Source organism: Apostichopus japonicus, chromosome 11 (assembly GCF_037975245.1).
Source record: "Apostichopus japonicus isolate 1M-3 chromosome 11, ASM3797524v1, whole genome shotgun sequence".
In the NCBI taxonomy this organism is placed as follows: Eukaryota; Metazoa; Echinodermata; class Holothuroidea; order Aspidochirotida; family Stichopodidae; genus Apostichopus; species Apostichopus japonicus.
Window position 1 is genome coordinate 17,154,831 of NC_092571.1, and position 21,177 is coordinate 17,176,007.

The 21,177-nt window shown below is 37.1% G+C and overlaps 3 protein-coding genes across 10 annotated transcripts in view; 2 read left to right on the forward strand and 1 right to left on the reverse strand.

Annotated features, from left to right (window-relative positions):
* Positions 1–1,990: 1,990 nt before the first annotated feature.
* Positions 1,991–12,615, forward strand: LOC139976224 (uncharacterized). Its single transcript, XM_071984796.1, has 8 exons — positions 1,991–2,150; positions 5,062–5,125; positions 5,476–5,509; positions 6,516–6,605; positions 7,892–8,048; positions 8,766–8,893; positions 9,447–9,656; positions 10,576–12,615. Exons 1-8 carry the CDS (start codon positions 2,087–2,089, stop codon positions 10,651–10,653), a joined length of 825 nt encoding a protein of 274 aa, XP_071840897.1. The 5' UTR covers positions 1,991–2,086; the 3' UTR covers positions 10,654–12,615.
* On the reverse strand, positions 11,146–20,340 carry LOC139976227 (peptidyl-prolyl cis-trans isomerase H-like). Its single transcript, XM_071984799.1, has 7 exons — positions 20,208–20,340; positions 19,066–19,150; positions 18,089–18,177; positions 17,423–17,510; positions 16,272–16,364; positions 15,424–15,552; positions 11,146–15,076 (listed from the first exon to the last, which is right to left on the reverse strand). Exons 2-7 carry the CDS (start codon positions 19,126–19,128, stop codon positions 15,008–15,010), a joined length of 531 nt encoding a protein of 176 aa, XP_071840900.1. The 5' UTR covers positions 19,129–19,150; positions 20,208–20,340; the 3' UTR covers positions 11,146–15,007.
* Positions 20,341–20,410: 70 nt separating this feature from the next.
* Positions 20,411–21,177, forward strand: part of LOC139976219 (lisH domain-containing protein ARMC9-like) — a 33,154-nt gene continuing 32,387 nt past the window's right edge. For 2 of the 8 annotated variants that reach the window (XM_071984782.1, XM_071984787.1), the window contains exon 1: positions 20,791–20,957. In XM_071984782.1, coding sequence (XP_071840883.1) covers positions 20,955–20,957 — 3 coding nt within the window. In that variant the 5' untranslated portion in view covers positions 20,791–20,954. Of the gene's footprint in view, positions 20,564–20,777; positions 20,958–21,177 lie in introns of those variants that run through there. The other 6 variants (XM_071984785.1, XM_071984786.1, XM_071984783.1 and 3 more) reach the window with 6 other exon arrangements.

Genomic DNA, 21,177 nt, shown 5'->3' on the forward strand with positions numbered 1-21,177 from the left:
TGTCCGATGCAGACGTAAACTATACAGGTGTAATAATTTTAGTAAATGCTGGGGGACCCTCGGCCCGTCCCCTGGCTATAGACCACATTGTCACCCCAACCGCTTCTTCACGCCCCGTGAAAAGTGGAAGCAGTGAGTGTGAGTACCGGTAAGCTCAACACAACTTCGTCTTAGGCCAATGACTTGCCTCATTTCAGCCAGTTCTCCAACATCCCCTTACTCAGTGGCGAAGCGTCCATACAGTCAGGGGCGGATGGGCCCCCCCCCCCCCTGACTGACTCAAATGGACTGGTGGCGCCCTTTTTACTTATTCGCGATTATTGACTATTTTATGCGCTCTCATCTATCTATTGACATTTGTCATATTTTGTTGGTGTTATTTTCCGACAAAATGGCGACGACATCTATTTATTCTCCGTTTATCTGCAAATTAGCAAGGCCCGGAAAGGGTCATTTCCTGCAATCTAGGGAGTATCCTTACTCAAAAATTTTCTGTACGCCCCGCCCCAACCTGTGGTGGCGCTCCGCTTAGATAGTGTCGAAAGCGCCCGTACAGACCATTCTTGCCCCCTGACCAATACCCCTAGCTCCGCCACTGCCCTTACACTCAAAAAACGTCTTTGCGAGTACACTACGAGTAATAGCTACTCTTTTAAAACACCATCGAATATACAAATTACAATGTTTTTACAGACTTTTACGTGCAATCTGAGAAATTGCAGGCTTGAGACCCATATTTTAGGGCTAGGTATTCGCAGCATAAAACACTCGAGAAGTGCCGTTTCCGGCCATCTGGGGGTTTGAAAAACCCAAAATTTTATTGTACGCTCCGCACCAACCGATGGTGGCGCTCCGCTTAGATAGTCTCCACACATTAGCCCCCCAATAATTTTTGCGTTCCGCCGCGCCTGCCCCAAACCCCCCCCCCCCCACCGGTTCCGCCGCCACTGGCCCTCTCCCTTTGCTTACACCACTGATCGACATAGCCTTGTAGTCAAATATATATTCATATACCTGTTAACCAAATTGCAACTATAATTATCTAACTTGATTTACCTTTTACACACATGTACCACAAGCCAAAGTTTACCAGGGTGAAGACCATGCACAGACCGAATTTTAAAGTCTTGGTATGTCATACATTTAATGTGGTGTTCAAGTTGGTTAAAATACGTCTATATATAGCAATTCGGGTTTTCCAGATATTCTTCTTGTCAATTATGTTAAATGCTGCTTTAAAGGTATATATCATAGCTGATTATATAACTTCGTCGGCTATCCTGAATGCACAGTCTAACCAGAGGACCTGTCACATGTGTTTATGTAGGCTAAAAACGAGTAACTAAACACAGTCGTTCAGACACTTAGTCATAAAATACGCAATCACTTCGGGGGAATCATCTGTTTCCAAATTTAGTATTGTCCGCATATAAAGCGGAGGGAGGGTGGGGGGGGGGGGCGGGTTCCAAAAATTGGAAGCTAGAAGTTTTTGCACTGTTCCCGATTTTCCAACCCACTACAATTACAATTAAAATTTCATAAAGATATATATATCTATATATCTAGATATATATCTATATATCTATATCTATCTATCTATCTAAATATATATATATATATATATATATAATTGTTATTGGTAATAAACAGCTAAATAATAATTATAATATTTAATACTATATCAGTTTATATATATATATATATATATATATATATATATATCTATATATCTATCTTTCAATGTATACCGTATATATACATATATATATATATATATATATATATATATATATATATATATATATATATATATGTATATATATATATAGATATAGATATATATATATATATATATATATATATATATATATATATTTATTTATATTTATATATATATATATATATATATATATATATTTATTTATATATATATATATAATTGTTATTGGTAATAAACAGCCAGAATATAATTATATTATTTAATACTATATCAGTTTACTTAACTCGGCAACGCTTACAGCACAAAGAACATCCGTGCTTGCGAGACCTTGTAACACCGAAGGGCGAAAAACACCACCCAGGAAGGATGTCCGAGGGCCCAGAAGATCAACCCACGACCCCCGAGGAGGCCCCGGAGAAGAAAGTACTTGGTAAGATGTTTCATTTTGTTGAATGTGTTTTGCACGTAAAGATTTTGTTGAAAACATTTTTCGTTGTAAATCATGCTGTTGCATTATCTATACTGCACTGCTCCGACTTCGGTAGGCTCTAGTCACATTCCATTGACCTAGCGTTATAGCCTAGATTCATACAAACTGTCTAACTAACGCTAACTCGCGTTACAATAAGAGAACATGAGTATGTCACACTAATCAAGGCACATGTGTGGGAAACGTTGAGGAATGTGATGCTACTTGAGATGGTATACTTCGTTTAATGTGAAGTTTTATGCACCGTCTTAAATTCGGTAGCGTTAGATTATACCCAGTACTTAAGAACTTGCAAAGAAGGTTTTAACATTTTACGACCTGATTTTAGGCTCAAGTTCTTACTTAATAAGTAACTTATACTAGCCTAGGCTGCTTGAGATAGGTACTCTACAGCTGAACATTTACAAATTTAGCCTAGGCTCTCAAGGAGTAATTATAGAATACAGGGCCACTCGATGATACTATCTGAGCATCCGGATGCGCGGATGCTCACTCTCACCCCAGTACGTATGTGAGTAAAAAATGTCAAAGTCCCAGTTCTTTCTTTTTGAGTGGATGCGCGGATGCGTGGATGCGGAGTCAAAAATTTCCTAAGTCTTTTGCTAGTACTTCTGTGGTGGAATTTTAGAGGGCGTCACACATGTACGGATGCCTTTTAAGAACGACACACTATTGATGTGGAATATCTTCGTACATTCGGAACTTTCAGTATTGGAAATACGTGATGGTATATGTCGAAACTTTTTCGAAAATTATTTAAGTCAATTCCTAGTACTCCCGGGGTGGATGCGCGGATGCGCGGATGCGGAGTCAAAATGAAATACGTGATAAAATGAAATACGTGATGGAAATTAGAGGGAGTCAAAATGAAATACGTAATGGTATATGGGGAAACTTTCGAAAATTATTTAAGTCCATTCCTAGTACTCCCGGGTGGATGCGCGGATGCGCGGATGCGCGGATGCGCGGATGCGGAGTCAAAATGAAATACGTGATGGAATTTTAGAGGGCGACATACGTGTACGGACATGTACAGACACACCGCGCATCCGCGCATCCGGATGCTGGGAAGAGTTAATGAATGGGCCTGTATTCTATAATTGTACCGCTCTCAACAGAGGGTAATCAAAACATACCCTTGATACAAACTTTGGTACTAATTTAGAATCCGTACCATTCGACCCTACTTCCTAACCCCTACTTCCTAACCCTACTCCCGAAACCTACTTTCTAACCCCTAACCCTATTCTGCTGATTTGAAGTAAGCTTTCCCATTCATATGGTACGGATTCTAAAGTTAGGCCCAAACTTTAGGGTCCCAACTTTAGGGTCAGATTCTCAACTACCCCTAGTATCAGGTGGGGTAAAGTCAGTCAGTGGATTTTAACACAAAAATCAAATATGTAAATACCCTAGAAGTTGGGCATATTGCATGACGTGTGGGATTCTAGGCCATGGTCAGACCCAGATTTCATGATAACGGCACTTGACCCCCAGTTATCCCAGCTCAGTGACATTCACTTTAGCTTATGTTTAGCATAGGTCTTCGGCAAAGGCAAGTCTAACTCTAAGGTAGACTAGAGCATCCCAGCATTCACTTAAGGAATTCAAGTTAAGTTTTGGACTGGTCTGTGCATCTTCTTCAGGATATAAGTGTTCATCAGGACACAATACAATGATCTCATTTGCTCATGTTTATCACAAAGAGTACTATGTGATGTTAAAGAAGAACATAGCAAAAGCTAAATTATTAAGCCGGTGGTTAGTTCTCAATTCATTTTGTAACGTAGAGCTCAAATTAAAAATCAGTGAGAGTGTACTAAAAACATGTTTTTAATGCATTAGAAACTTTTCAAGGGAAATTTGTCTTTCAAGTGCAGGTGATAATATATTATTTAAAAACAATGGACCTATGATAAAGACAGTTGACATCTTGGTCATCAAATTTGTGTTAAAGGTGCATTGCAACAAAGTTTAAAAAGCAGATATTTTGAAAATCCAAAATATCTGTAGATTGAAAAGAAAATTTTTCCACTTTACCTGGTTTAACTGACAAATTTCCCTTGTTTGGGAAACCCTGGTGAACAATTTTTCCTTGTGTGGTAACCAATATTTCAAGCACAAGGCAGGTGCAGATCTATGTGGTTAGGCTTAGTTGCCATGCCACAGCAGTTCAATGTTAGGATAGTTTTTAGGTATGTGACAAAAGTGGTGAAAGTGTTGTCGTGTTTGCTGAAATAAACACAATTGGTACTGCAAAGTCTTGTTTATGGATACACTAAATCTGTTTCATCATGAAATGAGATTTATTCTGCTTAAGTCTTCTGTTTTTAGCATTTCTCTCACAAATTTTGTGATCGTTCCATCACATGTTTTGCAAAGATTTCCAGCCTTCACTTAGTGTCAGGCCTTAGTACTGTGTGGTTTGTTTGTTCATTCTGCGATATTTTGCAATGTACACATATCGACTGGAAAGGTTGGGCTTTTCCCTTTTTGTAGTTTTAATTTTAAAAATTCAGTTAATTCAGAATTCATGTTAAGAATACAATATAAGTAAGAAACAACATTGAATGAACAATTGGGTAGCATCATACTAGATAATAAACAAACTTCATATGAAAGGGGGTTGTACACAGAGAGCCTAATGTTAGGCTGAAGTTTTTATTTTGTTATTACTGTTATCGGTATTGGCGATATTGGAATTTGAAAAAACAGTAATCACCAAAATCTGATAGTAACTATATCGGCGCAACACTACTAAATAGACCAAGCAAATTTGTGCATTTAATTTCCATTCAACAACTTTAAACATTTTGTTCTTTTTTTGTCTCTCTTCTTCTCCTTCTTTTAGCCGTCAAAGTTTCTGGTGTTGTGAAATGGTTCAATGTCAAGAACGGTTATGGATTTATTTGCAGGTAAGAAATTTTGCAGCACTGTGATGATCATGATGTAGTAAGTTTATTATTGTATGGTTGGTACTACAAGTGCAACTCTTCCCACGTAGGAGTTCCTTTTCAATGAGTTCATCCTTTCTCTTCCCAACTGTTCAGAAATGTTCACCACTTGCCCAGAAATACAAAAAAGCCCCTCCCAAATAGTAGCTGCTGTTATCACTGGTTGAAAAGATTATGACATAGTTGTTTTGAACTGTTGTACAACTTTTCGTAACTTACAGATCTACCCTCAATTGACTTCTTCTTGGACACTCTGGCTTGGGGACATTTTTAAAAAAATGTTTTACAATGTTTTCTTTTCCATTTCACAGAGATGACACCCAAGAAGATGTGTTTGTCCATCAGGTGAGGAAATAAAAAACTTGACATGGGTTTGATCATTTCATATTCAAAGTGGTTGTAAGGCTGTATTTGATTCTTGAATAATATGATAATATATATATTCATGTATATGGAATGATCAACCGTCAAGTTGTCAACTAGGGTTCTTACAATATCAGATTCATATTGACATATAGTCACCTTTGTTGATCCCTATATATTGTGCCATAAGCCACCCTCCTTTTACAACTTCTCAGACTGCTTTCAGTCACAGCTACAACTCAGGTTGTAAAATTTGGCTAAGTGTCAGTGCTACTAGTGTGTTACCAGAATGCATACAGTAAGTGACTCGCCTCTGTAAAACTGCTTCTATTTGTTTTGCAAAGTACGGATGCAAACGTTTTAATTGAAATCAGAGAAAGAATCCATTTAAAAGAAACCATTCTCTTCCTTTATCCTGAACTTGTGAAAATACAGTATGTTCAAAATGTAACAGAGAAGGAAATCTAGTTTTATTCTCATTTTTTTTTATTCCATTTTACCATGTTCATACTCCTTGCAAAAAAAACATACAATATTATAGACCATGGACGGATTGTTGTGTAGATCAGATTGGAACCGGATCAGCTGCACTTGTACGTTTTGTATATATATATATATGTATATGTGTATATGTACGTATGTGTATATATGTGTGTGTGTATGTGCATATATGTGTACATATGTGTATATGTATGTGTGTATATGTGTATATATATGTATATTTTTATTTATTGTTTTTGTGTTTTGTACACTAACATTTTAAAATAATTTCTTGTTACATACTCACTTTTGATGTCCTTTATATAAATATTTATATTTATACTGAAAATAAATAAATGAAAGAAAAAAAAATGAAATGAAATAAATCATCGGACAAGACAGGATATCCGGTGGATCCTTTTTTTTTGCCAAAGAAGATATTAAGGAAGTATTTGGTCAACGTAGTGCCACATTTGTTATATCACTGTGATTCTATTTACGCCACCAGACCGCAATCCTGAAGAATAACCCAAAGAAGCTACGTCGTAGTGTTGGGGAAGGAGAAGCGCTCGAATTTGACGTGGTGCAAGGAATTAAGGTAATTATTGAACTTGAAAGCACTACGCACAGACGAACACACACACATACAAACACACACACACGTTGGTAAAGGGAGAAGTTCTCGAATTTGACGTAGTGCAAGGAATTAAGGTAATTATTGAACTTGAAAGCACTAGGCACATACAAACATACACACGTACGAAATACCTAGGAACATACACACACATTTTAGGCTTGTTTGAAAGCATATTATTTTTTAAGCGATTTATTCTTGATGTTGAGTTTGAGTACAGAGAGTAAACCAAAGCGGGTTTTACCAGTCTTCCTGATTTCCTAAAGCAGTGTCGGTCTATTTAAATCTCACTGATTTGAATCACTGATATGAACCTATTTTTTTTGGTTTATTTTTTTTATGTTAAGCTGAAATAAGTTTATAAAGAAACAAGAAAAACTTAGTTGAAAACATTTGTTTTACAATGAAATGGTTGAATCAAGTAAAATTGGTAAGAAGTCCCAGGGATTTTTTTCTCCAAAAAAAATAACCCAGTCGTACCAGGAATCAAACTTGGACTGAACACCACTAGTTCCGTTTACCTTGTAACATTGCTCAAAAATATAAATGAGCCCAAGGGAAAATGCCTTGTATTGATGTTACAACAATTGTGTCACATATTTGCAATCTCTTTTTTGCAATCAGTGCTTAATTTTAATGCTTTGCAAAGATTAACTTTGCAAGTAATAATTTACTGCTCGAATATTGTATAGCAGTGTCAATGAGGCTCTGAATGTTCCCTTACAAAATATACTATGGCTCGTACTGTGTACAAAAACTGCTATACTGTACATCTTTGCACTTTTACAGCAATTTGTCCATTTTGCAAAGATTTTACAATGCAATAGCAGATAAAAAATAATCCCTGCTTTGCTAAAAGTTACAAGCTTTTGCATGTATCTATTTCTTTTTTAATCTTGATCTGGAAGCAAAGGGGGCCTTTTGAATGCAACTACGGTTGACAAATAATAGCATTTGTTCATGTTGACAAATGTTATCAAGGGTCAAATTGGTGCTCAGCGTCCGGCTTGACACATAGACATCTTCACAGTTTTTTTTTTCATATGGAATGCACATATGTCAACATAACTTGAAGCATGTTTGTACAACTCAACTCCAACCCACTATGAACATAGAAGTGTCTTTGTTCATTGAATTGTTTCTAGTGGGAAGTTGTTGTACTAGGTATTTGATGGTGTGAAGTTTTGAACAACATAAATCCTTGTTTCTTTCCAACAAATTTTAATATTCTGTGGTTTTTGTTTCTGAAGGGCACAGAGGCCAACAATGTTACTGGCCCCGAAGGTGTGCCAGTACAGGGTAGCAAATATGCACCAGACCGTTCGCGATTCCGCGGCGGCCGATTCCGTAACCGAAGAGGAGGCAGAAGACCATTGGGCCCGAAACAAGTTGGAGAGGGCAGTGACGGTCAGTATCTGAGAATCTTTAATATATATGAAAGATTGACCAGAAGCGAAGGGATTGGGAGGTTAATAGTGATTAACTAAACAAACAAAAAACAACGAGTCCACCTCCATTTCCCATGTGTACCTTTTGAAGTCTGTATCACTAATTTTTACACCAAATTGAAACAAAGTTTTCCCATCTTCATTCCCCCTTCTCTCATAGAGTAACATTTCTCCACTGATAAGATAATATCTGTTTGTGTGTGATTGATATGTCTTGTGCTTTCAAAGCAACTTGCCTCAGCCGATGGAAACATAGCCGACCAAAATCTATGTGTCTGCATGTATTTTGTGAATTTTTTTTTCTAAGGGGGGGGGGGAGGGGGGGTGTGTTTTGTGTGTGTGTATACCAAACCTTCCGTAAGTTGTCTGAAATCTTCTTGTATTAGTATTCAGAGCAGGTTATTTGTGGAACACAACACTATGTAACAAGACATGACATGTTCCTCTAACTTACTTCTTTCCCCTCCTTCCTCTATTAATCGGTGTGATTTTGCTTCAGGATTATATATCAGACTCTATATGTTTTCAAACACAGATTGTGAGTGTTGTTAACATCCCTTGTATGAGTATATGCATGTCAGAATTGATCACTGGAAATGACCTGTTTTTTTACCTATCTTTACACAAATAAGAAACTAAGTGGGGTTATGTTTTTTTTTTTGGCTGGTAATTTCAGGTGCTCAAGTACAGAATGGGGAGGAGGGTAATGAAAGAGGAGACAACAACAACAAAGATGGTGGTCAAGGGGGTTACCGAAGGAGACGCTATCGCCCCCGTCGACCAAGAAGCCAACAAGATGGAGAGGTGAGACAGCTTTAGGAGTTGAACCTTTGAAACTGTTTGATAGCTTTTCACCGGTGTCTACCACTTTCATCCTTTCCGCATTGATGATCGTTATGTTTGCTTAAAAATAACTGGTTTGCTTTCTGCAGTGGCACCCCCTCTTAAACAAGTCTCCTTCTGGTCATCCTCCCAGGAAGAGTTTTGTTGAGTCGGTTGAGGGGAGATAAACCTTTCAGTGATTTACTTCAGAGGCAAAAGCGACACTAAATTTGTCTCTTTCCTCCGACGTCACTACATCGTTTCTTGTGGAATTAATGTTATGTTTTATTCGCCCGGTCCTCTATCTTTCCTTCAAATATTTGATTACAATGTGTCTGGGGACTAATTCAAACTCAGAAAAAAATGCACCTTTCAGAGGGATCCAAATTCTTTAGGTACATCAATCTGATGGAATACAAATTGCTACAAACCAGTTACATCTTTTATGGACTTGAAACACATAAAACTTATATGTAAAGAGATATAACGTCAGCACTAGCAAAACTTTGAAAAAAAAAACGTTTTATTCCTGCAGGTACAGGAAAATGATAATCAGGGCGATGGTGAGGGCCCACGTCGCCGCCGTGGTCCGTACCGTAATCGTAACCGCTATCGTAACAACCGACCCCGTGAGGGAGAAGAGAACAAAGAGAACAGGGAGGAGAATGGCGAACAAGGCGAGGATGGTCAGCAAGGCTATCAACCAAGATACCGCCGTCGACCACGTCGTACCCCCAAAGAGGAGGTAAGGCCCTCCACGACTCCAGGTTTTTAGGAGATTCATGCCAATATGAACAAGAAATTACTTCATTACTTATCATCTCAACCTAATAAGTCACCAGTCTCCTGTCCAAATGCAGATAGTTTCCTTTTTTTGAACATGTGATATTGCGATTGTGGACCTATGATTTAAGCCGACAGTTGTGTATCAGTTGGTCGGGTCGGCATTAAGAGATCACAAGTTAGCGAGTTTACCATGCATGGCATGTCTCCTTCTCTTTCCTCACTCTCCCATTCTATGAAATAGCAAAAACCCCTTTTTAACAAGCCTTCATGTGGATCTTATTCTAATGGAGTAACTTGTTGAGTCGGTAAGGGGGATATTAATCAATCAGTGATTTACTTCAGAGGTGAGGGTTACCTTCCTCATCTCGTTCCTCCGACGTCACTACATTTTTTATCAAGATCAGAAATTTTGTTTATCCAGCTTTTAGGCTTGAGGTGGGGGGGGGGGGAAAGGGTAGAGTTTTACTTAAAACTATTTTTTCATGTAGCTTAGTAACACTCATGGAGGATATGTTCATGATAGTGAAGATTTAGCCTTCTTTTGTTTTTTCATAAGGATTCATCCTTTTATAGTTAGAATAGTCAAATATCAGTTCTGTCTAAACCTATGAACATTATCAAGAGAAGCAAAAAATTCCATTCTGCCCATGATATAATCAGGAAAGTGGCAGGAATAAGAAGCCCCTGGTCCCCACACCCCTTACCAAAGTAACACATTAGCACATAAGAATTAGATAATGAGGCAGATAAAGAAATTCAATGGCAAAGAAAGATGAGTGCACCTTGCTTAATGAGATTTTCTTGGCAAGGAATGTTGAACACATGTCTTCTATGTTCTTATCTAAACATTGAGTGTTTGGTTTTTTTCATACTTTCAGGGAAGTAATGATAAGGAGAGACCAAGCCAGGAGAACCCAGAGCCTGTTACCCAGGTCCCTGTGACGAGTGAGGAGTAGAGACAATGGGGCCTCCAATCAAGCCAGTTCAGCCACCCAGTTGCATAAGCATGTTTACCTTTTGAAATAGCTTTTTGGAGATACTTAGCTAAGAGAGAACTTTTACTATTTCTACAATGAGAAACATGAAAAAAATGTCTGTAGCAACCAGGAAGGGAGAGAAAAAAAAGAGAAAAAAATTTGAACAAGAAACATTTCCTGATTTGGCATAGAAAAGAAAAAGAATGTTTGTACATTAATGTTTAGTAGCTTGAACTGGATGAATACAACATTTAGTGCCTAAGCATGATTATCCATAGTTTTGGCTTAGCTTTCCTGTCATTTGTTTGGATTTGTTATCATTCAATTGGCCTGCCCAAAATAAAAATACCATCTTTAATCCTGCAGCTGTCTATTTTATTTGGTAATCTTACCGTCATTAAGCATTAATCCATTCTTGAGGGAAGTTGGAAGATTACAACTGTATCCTTTTCCCTCTCTTTGCTTTCTTAAAAAGTCACCATACATGCAAAAGCATTTGTGGTTGTAATTGTATGCAAATCCTTCACTTGATGTAAAACATCATTCAAGGTAGAAGGAGAATCTGTTCCATTTACCCTTGGAAAGTGGGCATGTATGCCCCCCTCGCTGCCCCTACTGAAACAGGGCCAGTTATCTTTAAAAGTAGTAATCAGCACACAGAAAAACCTTGTGCTCAAATTATATCTCTCTCTCTCTGAAGAAAGCCTATAATATTGTGTCGTGAATGCATACACCGTCGTAAAAACCTGTGTTGCAAAGAGTCGACATTCGAGTCTCCCCGTTATGCAGAATGCATGAACGTATTTGAGAATTTTGATATCCTAAACTCTGGACTCAACCCTGACATGATGCGACTCTTTACAACCGGTGTGTGCTATACTAAGTGAATGTTGACATCCATTCATATCTGGTATAATGTAAGATTTAGTACCTTTCCAACAATCACTATTAGCTTTCAACGAGAGAGAGATTTTTAAATCCTGGGACCTTGGTTACCTATTCCTAGAATTAGGAGAATCCCCAGGTCACTGTACCCGAGACCTCATGCAGTGTGAACAATGGAATATACTTAGTACCCAACCGACACAGTATTCCTTAAATTTGTTTGAAGTGTATATCCTAACCCTTTTTGTTCTTTCATATAAATATGCAAAAAAAGAAGCTTAATTTTGATCATAAAAATGGTTTCCCAGTCTTCAAAAGAATTTTGAATACTTTTAGTTTCCCAAATTCTTATTTAATTATTTTATTCTTTTGGTAAGTTACATTGCAGTTGGACATTTGCAAATCTGTTAATTTTTTTACACTGAATTTAATTTTGAAGAAAAGATTACCTTTTGGTCAGCTGCATTTTAAATGTCTGGTCATTTCCTTCTGTTTTGTCTTTAAAAACTTTGAGAATGAAATATTTGAATTTTTCAACTTTGTTTATTTTCCTTGAAAACAGTGAAACTTTTTGAAATAATTAAAAAAAGTAAAAGAAGTAAAAATTTGAGAAAAAAAATGTAAAACACTTTAGTCTAAAACACTTTAGTCTTTAATTCAGTTCCTTTCATAACTTTTGGAAACAATGACAGTTTACTTAAACATAAATCTTTTTGCAACCCGTTTCAGTTTGCCTTCTCAAATTTAGTTAGACGTTGGAAGGTGAGGCAGTCCAAACATAGTTCTAGAATTTGAGTTAGTACAATTTTCAATTATGGATCAGTTCACACTGGATCCAGAGAACATACTGCATAAGAAATTTTTTTCTGCTCCAATTGTTGTCTGTTTATCGAAGGTTTGTCTCAGACTGAAGGAAGCGACGCCGTTGTCGTCGAGTAGAGCTCTTACTTTATTTTAAATGAATTTATCAGTTTTAATTATTTAATGAAACACTGCATCTTGGGTGGAAGTGCTGGAAATATGGCAAATAGAACTGGAAAGTTAAAAGTATAACAAGTTGTTTTGTTGTCTTTCATTTTGTATGATGTTCCAGTATTGTTTGGTGTGACTATATTTGTTGGTGTTGCTGAGAGAAGGAATTGCCAATAATAAAAAGGAAATGACTGCTGGTAAAGTTTTCTGTCCCATCAAGCTGCTCCCACATTACATATGAAGATTAAATCGACGCTGATAGTGTTCAGAGTAAAAAAATAATAATAGAGGGAGTTGACAACATTTGTCAAACTCTCATCTTCATAGCTTTCCTGAGATGGAAAACTTTGAAAATATTTTGGATGTCTTAAAGTGATTGAAATCATCACTCCTCGTAGTGTGTAGGTTGTATTAGTGGAAAAAACCATGTGTACTTATCTGTAATAAGTTATGTCAAAGTTCACAAGAGGAAAAGAAATATTTTTAGGCTTTTACTAACCTGCAAGCCAAAATGATTGCAATAATCACAGCGATATTAGAAGTCAGAACTTGCATTTAAAACCTCAATTTTTGTGAAAAGCGATTCTCAAACTACTGCTGAACTGTAAGGTCAGTGGAGTTCGAGGCTGGTGGGAGTTGGCCTGGGCGTGGACTGTTGTCTGTGTAACATATGACAGGGTCAAAGGTCACAAGTAAACAACACATGGGGAGGGGGGGAGGGTTTAGACAAATGCCCAAATGGAAAAAACTATCATACCCATGTAATAGGTAACTTTCAGTGTTCAGACGATGTGAGTGATGACATCTTGTCATCAGCAGCTGTAATAACTTTTGGGATGACTAACTGCATCCTACCAATTCAATGCTTGTCAGGATACATTAGACACCTTCATAACTGAATTCAGATACTAATGGGATGACATTTACTTGATAACAATGCATCCTTACAGGTAAAAAAAAATTCAAAAGATTTCAACGATTCGTAACTAAAACAATGGAGCAAGATGTTAATGTAGAACCTTTATTAAAATAACTGTCACTACAGAGTAAAAATGATCAAACCTAAAGGATAATGTACCCATTGGTAATTTACACAATTGATGTATACTTCTCTAAAAATTTTCTCTATTTTTACTCCAATATTTCCAAATATGGAAAGTTCCAATACACATAGTTATACTCTGTAGGCCTACTCAACAGAACTCATGCCTATTCAAGCTAGAGACAGATCTGATTTAACACCGGTTCTTTTAATGAAAAGTCGAGATAAAGCCCGGGATCGAAAAAAAGGAATATCTTGATCTACCCTCATATCAACCCCAGTCCCCTGACATCGAGTGAGTTTCACAAGTCCCTTAGAAAGGGAGTAGCTACCTGGCATGATCAGGTCAAAGGTCGATGAGCAATCTACTGTTTACACACGACCCAAGAAGCCTCCGCAAATGACAATGGTTTTCCACATTAGAAATAATTCTGTAATGATAAGTGTTGAGATTTGTATACACACAACATGAAGGTACTGACAAGAATTCCTCCTTTTGCTTAATTACTCAAAAAGTGAACCCTCTCTCTGTAAGGATCAAACCTAGCTAAATGAAGGAAAAGGATTTGTCTCAGCTTCAAGAAAAACATAAGTCAGGGAATCTTTACTAATTTTCCATGAGGGTCAGAGATAAAAACTACCAATTCATATCTTTGCCTTAGAAAATACTACTAGAAAGTGATTTTGAGTGTTTGACCTATGGAAACAGAAATTTACCACCATTTTATAACCACGGGACTATCTCTTAAAGAGTCTGCATACCCTATTAGTAAGAGATTGTTGGCATGTTTTTTTTTTCACCAGCCAGATCAAAGGCTGGATTTTGCAAAAGAGCTGCTTTTTACAGCCTAAGTCAGAGTGACAACAAATTCTTATCCAATGCAAATTACAGTTCCAGTTTCCAATCTAAAATACTAAATACTAACTTTCCTATAAAAGGTGAAACTTCACTGAATAGAAAAACATAACAGCTTCCTTTTTACTAAATAACAAACATAGGTTCTACTATTACTTGTGATATCTAACAACACTAATGACATACGTTGTAATATTGTTCGGTCATATGACCGACTTATAAACTTGAATATTCAAGTTTATCACGCCTGGGCTCCACCTCTCCCGCATTCCCAACCCTCCCCCAAGTTTTTTAAAAACATCAGCTGGGTACGAATCTGTTCATATAGTTTCGCCAGCCTGGGCATCTGTGCTTCCATGGCCACGGATTGCTACACTCCTTTGCCACGAAATGTCTACCGCATATGGGTCCATGGGCCTTCTTTTCACCTTTTAAAAGATTGTTGATTTTATGGAAGGTCTGCTCTTTCTTTTCAACATTTTGCAGTTGTACCAGTAGTCTTCACATATCGGGGACTGAACCGACTGCCTCTTCCATCGTTGGTTGCCTTTGCTCTTGAGAGATGGTACGGGTGCCGCTCATAACTCTCCACACTGCGAGATAATCACAGTCAACTTGGGCCTGTTGTTAGAACCTGTTGGTACATTCTAGCAACCAAAATAGGGAAGTAATAACTGCAAAATATGTTCAAAACTTTTGCCTAAGAAAGACAGAGAACACGATGGGAGATTTTTGCATCGAAAAACGTCGAAGCATTTATCACATCAACTCAGCCAAATTGCTCTGCTACTATTTGTAAGACAGAATTAAATGTTATGCTGCAAACACAATTTTGAAAGATATGACAAGTGTTGACTTCAAGCGATCAGCGAGCTTCTTGCACTGTGTACCTACATATCAAGTTATGAATGAAGTTCAAGTTTTACTATTGAGTTATCATCTGTTAATAGGTTAAAAAACAAAAACTTTTGTTGTTATTTTCAAACAAACTTACCTCAATCTTTCTCATCACTAATAAACCATCTATGACTTTACCAAACACGACATGTTTCCCATCCAAGAAATCGCACTTTGCACAAGTAATGAAAAACTGACAGCCATTAGTGTCTTTGCCGGCATTGGCCTGGAAAGATCAGAAAGAAAATTTAATTGTCAAAGTTTGGGGATCAGCAACTCTGTGTTTAAGCAGATGGTTGGGCTCACCTCCAGCTTAAAGCGTCTGAAGACTCATGCAAAAAGAAACGTCTAATGGCGGTAATCTGACCTAGTTTCGAATGAGGTGTAACAGAAGTGTTAGACACCACCATCGATCCCAGAAAATACACACACACGGCTTCATGCTACCGTCGGTAAATAGACACTAGTGTACAGTCAGTACATACAGCTACAGTCAATACCCACAGCACAGTGTACACACAATACAGCGATGGACATCTCAGGTCCAGCTAAAGATAACAAGGTATCACGTTTCATTACTGTACTTTCTGCATTTTGTAGCGACACGAACAAAACGTCACTTGCAAGCAATGGAAAGTTAACTTTTGTCAGATGGCCGCACAGGGTTTGGGGCGAGTCTTCAATGCCTTTAAGAAGCCTTGTCGCAACTAGTGGTGACAACAGTCTCATAAAGGTTACAGATTACTTATATTTATGTACAGTAATCATCTTACTAGCTTTACTACACTCATAGCTGTATCACAGAGAGAGAGATAGAGTAACCAAATTTCAGCACCATTTTATAACAATCACAAAGTGTTTATATGTCTTTTTCAGTGCCATCAATATTATGCCATAAACTTTGGAACAAGGGAATAAACATCTCTTAAGATTTTAAACACTCACCATTGATAGTAATCCAGGCCCATCATGCTTCAGTCGGAACGATTCATCAGCAAATTTGTCTCCATAGATACTGGCCATTCCGGTACCGTCACCCTGCAAGGAATGATGTAGCGCAGTTATAATACTGTGCAACCACCGTATGAAACCCTACACATCATTATGAAGAGTCGATTTGAAAGAATGTATTACTGGTATTTGTTCCAAATTTTTGACAGGCTTTAATATTATATAGAATTTTACAATTTTGTTTCCTACTATTTGTTCTCTAACATTCACACTTGCAAGTTGTATCCTTACACTCAGGAACTTACTACAGAAAGAAGTGTATTTAGATGTCTATACAGCTTTTCAAGAAGAGAAAGGAAGACTAGGGAGGCGGGAAAGTAACATGTTTTGTGTTGATTTAGCATCGTTCGGACAAGAGTCTGTGTCAAATAATGATCAACGTGTCAAAATGTACACTTTAAAAAATTAAAATGCAGAAAATATAGTTGTTTAAGGCAATTAACCTCTCGACTTGATCGAATTGATCATACATTTAATGCTATCAAGTAAAGTTTTGATGTTTGTACCAATTCCTTTGTATTTTGCACAAAAAGTATTCATGTTGAGCTCTCATCTGTTGTTATCACACCTTGGGAAAACCTCTTGTTGTAGTGTAGGTAATCAATTTAACTAAACAAGAAATCCATGGATGAAATCTGCTGAACATCTAATCACATCAAAGATTCTATGATTATTAAACAGAGCTCTGCAAAATAAATTCCATTTAATCCATCTTTCACTTCCCTCCCCCCAACCCCCCCCCCCCCAATTGCCCCCAAATATCCTACCTTAGATTGAGTTCAATAATCATGTCAGCAGAGAGTCATAAAAATATTTTAAAAGAAATAAAGAGATGTGGGTGCATTTCCGGAACGTATATATCTCGACTTATAAATAGTATATTATAGCCTTGAACAAATTGAACATATACAAAAGAAGGATAAACAGAAGATCTAATAATATTTCTGAAAAAAGAATGCAAATTAAGTAATGAATATTCAGACACTATGATTAAACTAAAAGGAAATAAAATAATACTTAATAATAGAGACATAGTGAGCATTGTGGGGCAAAATGTTTTCCTTTTTCTTAGAGGTAACAATTACCTTGAGAAAGTCTCCACCCTGGACCATAAAATCCTTGATCACCCTGTGAAAGGTACAGCCTTTGAACCCTTGAGGTACACCATCCTTCCTGTAAAAACAAATATGCCAAAAAAGGGTAAAGATGTAGTATTTTAATGTTATATGTGCAGCACCTAAATGTAATCATATTAAAACTTTGGAGGAAAACTTTTCTGGACAGTAATATACCCCTTTATATTAATCCTGAAATTACAGTAAACACAAATTCCCAGGTTGGCATTGATAAAAAGTTTTAAATTTCCAAAATAGAAGATTATGTGACCATTTCATCATTTTCAGTATATTTTTGGGCTGAAGAATTTCACTTCAAAAGAAGCAGAACTAAATTTACATGATAGGTTAACAATGAATGACTTACAAATGGGATATGAAATGTCTACAATTGTTGTAAAGAGTTTCATCTGTGTTCATCAAACGTCCACATTATTGAGCCACTTATTGGGTATAAGCATACCTTGAGCCAAGTCAGCGTACATACCACATAAAAACAAAGCACTTTCATTTCTCTAAATAATTTAAGTAGAACATTGTGCAGGAATCTGAACTTGACTTTTGGTTGCCCTTTTGAAATCATGTTGAATTTCCAAGTAATCATAAAGTACAGAAGAAAAAACCTTTCCAGCTTACATGAATTCACCAGTACAGAACTGCCTGAAATTTTCAGCTGTTTTAGGAACAATGTGGGCAAACAGTTCCATTTTCATTCTGCCAACCTCCTAGAAGATAAAAACAATATTATTTAATCATGAGGTTGAACAAGTTTAAATCATGATAGTTTTCAAAATATTACACTACATTTTAATATACTGGCGGAGTGTATAGCCTAGTGGTTAACGCCGGAGTCTCCCAGTCATGAGATCCCCGGTTCGATTCCCCGCCGACAGCAAGGTGTGTCGTCTGGCAAAGGGTGTTGTTCAATAACAACTTCCCAACATGGACGTTAAATGGATGTGTGCCGAGAGATTGGCTTCGGTCAGCTTGCGAGTCTACAGTATAAGCCTCCATGGCTTCTTCCGCGAGTTCCTGCTTGCGGGAAGATCACATATACATATACTACAACATTTTAATTATACTACATATATACTGCACTTTTCATTTACTACATTATACTACAACTTTAGAGGCTTAGCATTATAGATCACCTATTCTACTTGGCAACTTTTAAAATCACACAGTTCAATCTTAATAATGCAGTTCTAAGGAAATTCATTCATTTTTTTAGTTCCATTCATAGGTACAATCTACCACAACACCACTATGCCAGGGCACTGCAGAGTTTCTTGTGTTGACCATGAATTTAAGACTAATAATACAAAGATAATCATTTTATATCATGACGACACGCTTAATTGCTTTGAAATCAATTATTGACATTCTTGTCTTACGAACAAGTTTTCAGAAATGTTCTCATGGTTCAAAAGAATAAATATCAACTGTCATCAAGTCTACTGGATAGTGTACATTATATGCTCTGCTGAAGTAAAGTTTGATACCTGCATTCAAAATGGTACATACAATAGGAGTAACACACACATCTTAGCTATGTGGCAGTAGAGAACTATTCTTCTCCATCCTACCAAGATTACAAAGTCAGCTACTCTCACCTGACCAGCGACTGATATGTCAAAGAAGACAATAGGGTTGTCAGAATGTGTGATGTTTGACATGGTTGAATGATGCACTTTAAATCTGAAAGAAATCAGTAAAATTTAATTTTTTTTTAAAGTAAAGATTCTTAGTTTAAAGGCATTGAAGACTAGCCCCAAACCCCGTGCAGCAATCTGAAAAAGTTAAATTTCTGTTGCTTGCAAGTGACGTTTTGTTTGTGTCGCCACAAAATGCAGACAGTATGAAACGTGAGACCTTGTTATCCTTAGCTGGACCTGAGATGTCCATCGCTGTATCGTTTATACACTGTGCTGTTGGTATTGAGCGCAGCTGTATGTACTGACTGCACACTAGTGTCTAATTACCGACAGTAGCAAGCGGTGTGTGTATTTTCTGGGATCGATGGTGGTGTCTAACACTTCTGTTATACCTCATTCAAAACTAGGTCAGATTACCGACATTAGAGGTTTCTTTTTGCGCGAGTCTTCACATCCTTTAAATGTTTAACCATACGTTTTACAGTTCAAATCCTGTCTCAAACAAATTTGACTATTTCTTCTCCCGATTAGCTGAAATGTTGACTGAAAAAGTGATTGATGCTTTGCATTCCACAAGTTCTTGTTGTGAACTGGAAGGGAATATGGTACTAGTAGGCCTTTATAGTACTATCATTCTTAGTCCAATAGCGTACTGTAGGCCTAAAACTTAGTTAGACCCAAGGCTTCCTAGTATAGTTGGTGGCCTTAGGTTAATTCAGATCCCATTTTGTTCACCCTTCTATGAACATGCAAGATATTTTAATAATAATAATAATTTTGTGGCTAGTTAAGTATCATTACCAGTTACTGCAGTACTAGTAGGCCTACTGTTACTACTTAGGCATAGTAGTAATTGTGCGAGGCTACTTACTGAATAATGCTAGACCTAATTTGGGCCTAGGCCTAGGTACTTACTGTAGGTCCAAATTGCACTGTAGGCCTAGCCTAAGTTACGCTTATGCTTGGCCTACGTACAGTACGAGAACCTACTGACACAGTGACAGAGGAACAGACACGATTTTCTTTATTACTCTAGGCCTATAAATGTTTTGATGAATTAATAAGTTAGTATCTACTAAATACAAGTCAATTGTATTAACCTTATAGTTGGCTGGAAGATTATCGACTAAATATTAGTTGTGAACTGATGACTCCTCAGATCAAACGCATGGAGAATAATATTCAAAGTTCATATGCCCTCGCGCATCTCATTTACTTCCGGGACATCATAATATAACATTTCATATCGTTACTTTTAATTGGCTAACATACGCAGAACTGAGGAAATTTACCAATCAGATGAACTCTAAGAAGGAAGATCATTCGCTCGGTTGCAGACGAAATGTTTTCATTGACTACAAATTACAAAATCCTAACACCACAGAAATAACCTTGAATCGAAATGCAAGGAAGTCTAATTTGGGGATTTTCAGATCTTGTGAATTGTTAATGAAAGGTAGTTCTTTCCTCTTTTAATAAGGTATTTGTTAAGGATAATTAAAGCTGATGTAAGACATCGTAATTTTTCTTCTCGTTTGATCGTTAGCCTAACGTAAGGATAAAGTACGTTTCATACAGCACGAAGGTGTATCCTCCTCCTCGATACAATTAATTTAATTGTCGCTCATTGCTCAACTCAATGGGCCAATTAAATGAAAAAACCTCGCATAAGCTGCATTTCCTCACGTTGATCAAGTGTGGTGTTGTGATAAATGCTAGGCCTACTGTACAGTAGCCTAGCCCTTAGCTATAGGGTTCACAGTGCAGCCAAAAGTGGGCTTTTATTATTAACCCCAGGAAGCTAACTGTAACAACTTACTAGCTAATATACTAATACATTAGTAATAATGGTGAGGTGAAACTTTCCAACTACCCAATTAATACAAGGGCCCGAACCAGAGCTACCATTCTACTTGTGACAAATCAAAGCAACATTTAAATTTTAATTCTTTGGAAGTACAGGGTAGACCTAGCCTAGTAACAGTAACACTAACAGGAGGCCTATAATAAATGATCGATAGGACTCTGAGAGCCTTTCTTTAGTGTTTACGTAATCAGTGACAAAAATGA